Below are 7,431 nucleotides of genomic sequence, written 5' to 3' on the forward strand. Positions count from 1 at the left end.
GTAGAGGAGGGGGGGTAGAGGAGGGGGGGATAGAGGAGGGGGAAGGGGGATTAGAGGGGGAAACACGGCCGAGGGGCCTCATCAGGCGGGGCTCCGGCTCCGGAACCATCAGGTGGAGGACTCAGGCACCTCCCAGGATAGAAGAAGGGGCTTAGGGTTCTTTTGGGGCCATTCATCGCCGCCACCACCGCCGCCGCTACCGCCGCACCCGGCAGCGCCCGGTGTCGGTGCCCGATCGTCACTGCCGGTCTATCTGACACGATGACCCACCCGTACGACCCCCCATCGGCGCTGGCTCCGACACCGCTGCCGGGGGCCCCGGGGGCCATGACCTGGACCTGCTGCGTTCCCCCTGGGTGGGAGGGAGCCGAGTGCCGCTGTGGTGGTGGTGGGATTCATAATGTTTTCAAGTCCGCTTCCCAACCTACCCCTCTCTTAGCTCTTCTGCCGTATTTACCGTTAAATTGGTTAGTTACCTGTCCCACCCTCTGACATCGGTCTCGCACACCCTCGGTCGAAGGTACTACGACAAAATGATATCTCAGCTGCAGCGTCAAGCGATCGAGGCCTGCAGGGACCCGCCGCTGTTTGGTGAGCTTGGGTTGGCGGGAACGGGCTTGGGGGGTGAAGGGAGGCGCGGGTGGACGCTGCGCGGGGCGAAGGGGCATGGGGCCATGTCGTATAGTGTACGATGGTGCTTAACCAGAAGCCATGTATAGCAGTACGTCGTGGACTTTGCCAGTGCTTTGCCATTTGCCGGGGGTGCAGGTGCGGCTTGCCGTACATGTACCTCCGTGTATGCAGAGTGGTGTGTACGATGGCTGTACCGTACACAGCCGCAATGCAGCGCGTCTCTGTCGTACCGCAAAGCCATTCGCTGGACTGGACGCAGTCTTTGCTGTAATACATAATAATATAATACCGTTCGTTTGATATTGCAACCACGCTGGCATGCATCAACTGTGAAGCGCCGTGTGCATGTACCCAAGTGCGTGTGGGGACGTTCAATGGGCGGCCGTGTAACACCACCATCCACCCTTCGACATCTCCTTCAGTGGCCTTGTCGTACGCGGCACAGCTGATCCCTGCCGTACCTGTGGACGAGCATGATCAGCACGTGGACGTGCTTGTAACGGCTGGCGGCGTGGCGGCGTGTACGGAGCGGGGTACGGCAGCCGTGGGGCCATAACAATCCCACCAAGAGCCATCTGCCCAACCACACCCGCTCGCGGACCGTTGGCCCCTTCTGGCTGCCGTATCGTAGTTAGGGGCGCCTGCCGCCGCCGCCGCCGCCGCCAGGAGGCTCGTTGTGTGTTAACGTGGGCGGCAGGCACTATGAGACATGACATGAACTCCCCGCGCACCTGGAAGGGGTGATACAGGCTCCCTGTAACGTCGTGTTAGGTGGTTCCGGCAGCCGTTAATGCCATTAGTGTCTGTCTGTGTGTCTGTCTGTCTATCTGTCTGTGTGTCTGTCTGTCTATGTGTCTGCCTGTTGTGTATGTATGTCTGTGTCTTTGAGTGTCTGTGTGTGTGTGTGTGTTTGCACCTCGGTTGCGTTACCCACCCACTGCACGAACCAACTAGCTTTGGTTCCCAAACAGCAAACGAATGGCTCAGATGTGGTGTATAGCTATATATATATATATATTTATACCCCCTGTATATATTACAGCGAGCCCCAGACCCTAAGGGAATGCAAAGATGTGGCGTACAGGTTGATGGTGGGGCAGATATGGGGCGCTCATTCTTTGGGGGGGGCGAAGTGGGAGAGGGCAGCCTTATCATGGCCCTCCAGAGGATCAAGGCAACAGTGACATGACATCCCGTGATCTCATCATTTCTGAGGTTGGGTCGGTCCCAGCGGATTCACGGGTGCAGCCGGGACTCCAGGGAAGAGAGGGAGGAGGGAAAGCAGGGGAGGGGTGTAAGAGGGCGGCGCGCACCCGGCACCGGAGAGAGGCAAGGTGTTTTGGGCCTGCTGTCAGGCAGATGCAGGCGTAAGAGAGGGCAGGGGGAAACGGTGCGCAGGGGGATGGGGGGCGCACACCGGGCAGGCCGAGGAAGCCTTGTCAAGCGGGGGAAAGCCTTGACACGGACGAGAGACGACGCTACAGCAGCGAAGTGGAGCGCCGCTTCTGTGGAGAAACAGAGGCCGAATAGGAAATGACGGATGTAGCTGCGAGTTCGGTTTACCTGAGGAACAAGCCGAACTAGAGGAAACACAGCAAGGACCACGGTGGTGAAACTGGAAATGTGAGACTGCTGGATGGTAGACGGCGAACGGCGCAAGTCAGGAGGCTTCCGTCTTCTGTTCGTGACGACTGCATTAGGTTATTTTCGTACTCACTACTCGATTGCCGTGCGAGCGGATGCACGTCTTGGGTTTCGCCTGACAGGGCCGGGACTAGGTGAACTTCCTTTACCCTCTCCCCCTTTGAGAGGAGAGGGTAAAGGTACCTGCTGCTGCCGCTGCTGCTGCTGCGGGTTGTAGCAGCGACCTAATGTCATAGATGTGTTTAGCTGGGAGCATAGGCATGGTTTTACCAGCAGGTACGAGTAGTAGTAGTATGGAGGAGTGATAATAAAAACTCTAGCGCTGGGTGGTACTAGGGTTGCTAGTTCATGATAGGCGATTTTCTGCAATAGCCACCGACTTGTGTGCTCGTGCCATGGATTGCTACTGGCACAGCTACTGGCACAGCTAGCACATAGTTGGTGGCCCAAGTAACCGTTATAAGACTCGCTTCGACGACCTTGGTGGTAATCGGTAGTAGGAGGTACGTGCCCAACAAAGCTGAGACGTGGGTCAGTGGCACGACATGCGTACCTGTGGCTAGGCTACAGTGCTTAATGAAAGAAAAAAATAAATTTAATGAGAAGTCCACTTCAGACCGCACTAATAGGTTTGAGGATTGTGCAGGTGCGGCGTGCCTGTCAAATAAGCGGCGTGCCTGTCAAACAAGCGGCGTGCCTGTCAAATAAGCGGCGTGCCTGTCAAATAAGCGGCGTGCCTGTCAAAACTTGTCTCCTTGGAGCAGCGGCTTCACGTGGAGAGAGAGCGCTTCCGACATAGCTAGACAGGTAGATAGGCAGACCTGGTAAAGCAGCTGCCTAATTAAGCAGCACCATGCAATAGCCTAGGACGCATATGGCCCCACCTCAAGCAAGGTGTAGTAGTTGTTCATAGTATGGCACATACATCGTCTACAAATACGCGCTAAGGCGCTTCATCAGCACCTGCAGAGGCCTTTTCAGCGGCCGGCTAACTACACAACAAGTTCAGATTTCAGCGGCACCAGGTCTATAGCCTCTACTGACGCACCCACTCATTCAGTCACTCGCTCACTCACTCGCTCGCTCACTCATTCGCTCACTCATTCGCCATCAGCTTATTACTTACTCATCACCCAGCCGACCCAGCCAGCTACATGCATACAGACATACATGCGTGCATGCCAGGTATCCCCCATAAAAATTTATGCAACAACCGCCATCCTGGAGTATGGTAGAATGCTTATGTATATCATGTTTCCTACCCGTTTTATACGGCACGTGCGTTCACGACGGTGCATGCATGCGTTGCACGGTGCATGCGTGCATGCATCTACATAGATTAACTACGTTGTAGTTAAACGACAACGGTGGGCACACAGGTTTGCATCGCAACATTTGGTTTGAAATGTAACAAAAGTATATCATCAACAACAAGAACAACAACAGGCTGGCCAGGCGAAGTGGGGGCAGATAGCCTATTTAGGGTTCCCGGAGGTGGTGTGACGCCTCTCGCGCGGCTCTCGCTTAGTTCGGTTCGCAGTCTTCTGCGCCGCGGTGTTGCATAGCCAGGGGCTGGGAGAGCGCCCCGGCTGGCGTGAGTGAGGGAGTGAGGTGTGCACGGAGGAACAGACGGACGTAGAGCCGCGCGCCCGCCCCTGCTCTGTGTTTCGGCCCCCGGTCAGGGGCCTCGGTGCTCGCCCTTTCTCGCGACGAGCCGCCCACAGTGTAACACCCCACCACCAACCACAAGAACAACTAAAACAACTAAAACAATAACAACAACTAGAACAACAACAGCGCACCGACGGCATGTTCTCTGAAAGCATTTCGCTTTACGACATGGAAAGAACCCTTACAGGGTGATATCACTAATAAGCCACCAAAGAATAAAAACTGGGTAAACCAAGGACGGGAAGCGACTCATAAACAGGCACTGCGGAACGTACACAACCTCTCACACCTTTGGAAAGGAATGCAACACCTTAACTCTCACTTTCTCTCTTTCCCTCTTTCTCTCCCTCTCTCACGCATACACACGCACACACACACACGCATACATACGCACACACACACATACACACGCACACACACACACACACAACCAGAAACGAAACATGTGAGAATTTGAGCATGTTTCACAAGCATGCGTGTAAGCATGCCACACAAGCAGAGAGGGAGCCATTCGCTGGCCTGGACTTCTTAATCGGGTAAAAATAAAAGAACCACCAGAAACCCTAAGTTCGACAAAACTACACAACACCGTGTAGTATGTAGCAGCAAAGTCAGCATATAACTAGAGAAAGCTGTTCTCTCAATGCTCATGTGGGTCATTATTGACGACAACCAAAAAAATCAATTCTTGCCCCTTCCCCCCCTTCGTGTGCCATCCCCTCCTTTGTCGTGCCGAACACCGCTCTCCAGGATAGCGCCCCTTAAACCACTGCACAGCTGCCCAGGGGCAGGAATGCGGGAAGCGCCACCAGAACCTCATCCAACAGCCCTTGGCCGGCAGCAAGCAACACCGCTTTCTTGCCCAAGCCCGCAGCAGCACCACCACCCCTGTTACCACACGTCTCTGTCGTCCTTTCACCTCCCGTGAATCCTTCTCCTGCTCCTGCCCCGTCACCTGCCGCCGCCTCTCCCTCCACCACCCCCCTTCCTGCCGTTCCACCTCCGCCAGCAGCAATGGCAGAAGCAGATGTCGGCGCGGCTGCTGTAGCAGCTGGCGAGCTGCTCGTTGCCTTGAGTTGCACCGAAACCACGGCCTGGCCCTCTGGAAGCCCTTTCAGCTGAAAAATACCCAAATCCACAACTTGTACCACGGACAGTGACACCATGGCACGTGCCGTCGTCGCCAATGCACCTGCCGCCAGCGCTGACAGGTAGCGCTCATATGCCAAGCCACCGCATTCACCATCGCTGTTACCGCAGCCGATACTGCTGGTGGCAGCGGCGGCTGTGGGCCTAGTCGTTGTGCCCAAAGTCGTGCGGAGTGGTGACAAAGGCCCAGCAGGCCCAAGAACAGGCCCCAAAGAAGGCCCAAGAACAGGCCCCAAAGAAGGCCCAAGAACAGGCCCTGGCTCCATCGCCGTCTGCTGGGCTACCCGGGCCACAGGCAGAGACGACCCCGACGCCGTTCGGCCACCTGGAGCGGGTGATGGCGGTGACAGCACGGGTGCCGCCGGAGTGGGAGGCTGCTGAGTGATTCCCGCTAGATATCCGGATGAGATGGCAGCATGGGTGATGCTATTAGCAGCGGTGGTAGCTGCAGCTGCAGCAGCAGCAGCAGCAGCAGCAGCAGTAGCAGCAGTAGACACCTCTGTCTGCGGTGCATTCAGGGATGCGGATATCGGGCGTATCGGCGGTCTTGGTGGCAGCAGGGTTACGGCTGGTGAGAGTGGTAGTGCTTCGCCTGGCTGCACTGCTGGTAGCGGTAGCGGTGATGGTGCGGTCGCAGGGGCGGCAGCTGCGGTAGCACGTGGGGGGGTTGCAGAGGAATGGATTGCGATTGCTGTGGAACCAAAGGGCTGCAAAGGGCTGAGGCTGCGGTGTGTAGACGACGAAGTGGCCACGTCTACAGACGATGGCGACTGCAATTGCTGATGCGACTGTGGTTGCGGCGGTTGTAGCGGTTGTGGCTGCTGCTGCTGCAGTAGCCGCTGTTGTGGCCCGGTTGTGCTGGCGACTGTATCACCAGTCTCCGGCTCAAATGCTGTCGATGTGTCCGTTGGCAATGCAGACATCGGCAGCGGGCCACTGACGCTACCGCCAATGGCTGCACCTGCAGCCGCAGTAGCAACAGCTGCTCCATTAGGAGTCGTCGCTGCAGAAATTGAGACCCATAAGTTGGGATTAATCAGCGCAGGTGCATAAGAGCCGCTTCTCATAATGCATGGTGTATATATGGCTGTGCGGGAGAGGTATAGGGAACCCCCTCTGTGTGCCCGTACGAGACGTGCCCGTACGAGACGTGCCCGTACGAGATTATGGTGTCTATGGACACGTCACTGCCGATTATTATGTAGGGGAAAGGCCAACAGCTTAGGCACGGATGGTTGCACGGATGGTTCGGCTTGTTAAACCCGATTGCAAGAAAGCGTGGTGAGAGTTAACAAAAAAAGGATAATGATATGAGTGGAGAATGGTATGTGAGTGGAAAAAGAAGCCAGCACTTTCACCATTTATTAAACCATTGTTTTTACCATTTTAAGCCATTTTCTCAAGCTCTATCCATTAATTTCATTTTCAACTCTTCCCATCTTCGGCAACGAATATACTTAGGAATCCCCTCATGTACGGCAGTCTTATGTACGGCATTACAAAGCTTAATCGAATGCCTGCTTGCATACCCTCGGGTTCTGGCTCCGGAGCAACCCGAGCATCAGGTTGCAGTGTAGGCGGCGGAACCTCGCTGGCTGGCAGAGCCCGGGTTGCTTCAGAAGTCACCATACGAGCCGGGGATGCAGGGGACACCATTCGGGGAGTTGTGGCGGTCTCCCCTGAGACGCTCGCGCACGCTGCTTCTGTGGATATGCAATTTTTGGGGGAGTCGACGCAAGAGTGAAGAGAGGAGGAAGCCGTACAGCGTGTGTTTAACCGGCTTTTTTAGATATTCTGGAACAGTCAAATCCATTAATTGCGTAACTACACGGCTAAGTTTCCACCCCATTCGGTCTCTTTTTTAATACGCCGGCTGATCGTCTGTAACATATTATTTTCGTAAATTGTCTATAACCCGTTACCTGGGATGATAGGCAGGGACCCTCCGCATCTATTATATTAGGGCACGGTCTATTCTAGACCATACATGCCAATATTGTTTACAGACGATGCTGGCCTGACATGCATACACAGCACATATGCTACATCAGCACATGCAGATACGACGTAACTCACCCAAGCACTTACCTGCTAGTGTTGGTACGGAGTTTACGGCGGCGAGTGCTGGTGCGGTGGCGGCCAAAGTACTTGCGGCTGCAGCCGTCACAGCGGCTGCCGCGTCAGCAGCTGCCTGCCGCCACTCCCGCAGCACCTCCAAAGCCGCCGTCTTATCCATCAACACCTTAAGTTAGGGCGGGAGGCGGGAGGGCGGGAGGGCGGGAGGGCGGGAGGGCGGGAGGGCGGGAGGGCGGGAGGGCGGGAGGGCGGGAGGGC

The 7,431-nt window shown here is 55.9% G+C and overlaps 2 protein-coding genes across 2 annotated transcripts in view; both read right to left on the bottom strand.

The window, feature by feature from the left end:
- Nucleotides 1–3,188, bottom strand: part of VOLCADRAFT_100488 (uncharacterized protein) — a gene marked incomplete at both ends in the record, with an annotated part of 4,455 nt that extends 1,267 nt beyond the window's left edge. The window contains 10 exons of the mRNA XM_002959058.1: nucleotides 130–352; nucleotides 509–647; nucleotides 1,095–1,136; nucleotides 1,365–1,387; nucleotides 1,947–1,978; nucleotides 2,051–2,262; nucleotides 2,461–2,523; nucleotides 2,658–2,797; nucleotides 2,831–2,954; nucleotides 3,162–3,188. Of these exons, the coding sequence (XP_002959104.1) occupies nucleotides 130–352; nucleotides 509–647; nucleotides 1,095–1,136; nucleotides 1,365–1,387; nucleotides 1,947–1,978; nucleotides 2,051–2,262; nucleotides 2,461–2,523; nucleotides 2,658–2,797; nucleotides 2,831–2,954; nucleotides 3,162–3,188 (1,025 nt within the window). The remainder of the gene's footprint in view (nucleotides 1–129; nucleotides 353–508; nucleotides 648–1,094; nucleotides 1,137–1,364; nucleotides 1,388–1,946; nucleotides 1,979–2,050; nucleotides 2,263–2,460; nucleotides 2,524–2,657; nucleotides 2,798–2,830; nucleotides 2,955–3,161) is intronic.
- A 1,521-nt stretch (nucleotides 3,189–4,709) lies between these two features.
- Nucleotides 4,710–7,431, bottom strand: part of VOLCADRAFT_100489 (uncharacterized protein) — a gene marked incomplete at both ends in the record, with an annotated part of 15,853 nt that continues 13,131 nt past the window's right edge. The window contains 2 exons of the mRNA XM_002959059.1: nucleotides 4,710–5,422; nucleotides 7,186–7,339. Coding sequence (XP_002959105.1) covers nucleotides 4,710–5,422; nucleotides 7,186–7,339 — 867 coding nt within the window. The remainder of the gene's footprint in view (nucleotides 5,423–7,185; nucleotides 7,340–7,431) is intronic.

Source organism: Volvox carteri (assembly GCF_000143455.1).
Source record: "Volvox carteri f. nagariensis unplaced genomic scaffold VOLCAscaffold_121, whole genome shotgun sequence".
Classification (NCBI taxonomy): domain Eukaryota; kingdom Viridiplantae; phylum Chlorophyta; class Chlorophyceae; order Chlamydomonadales; family Volvocaceae; genus Volvox; species Volvox carteri.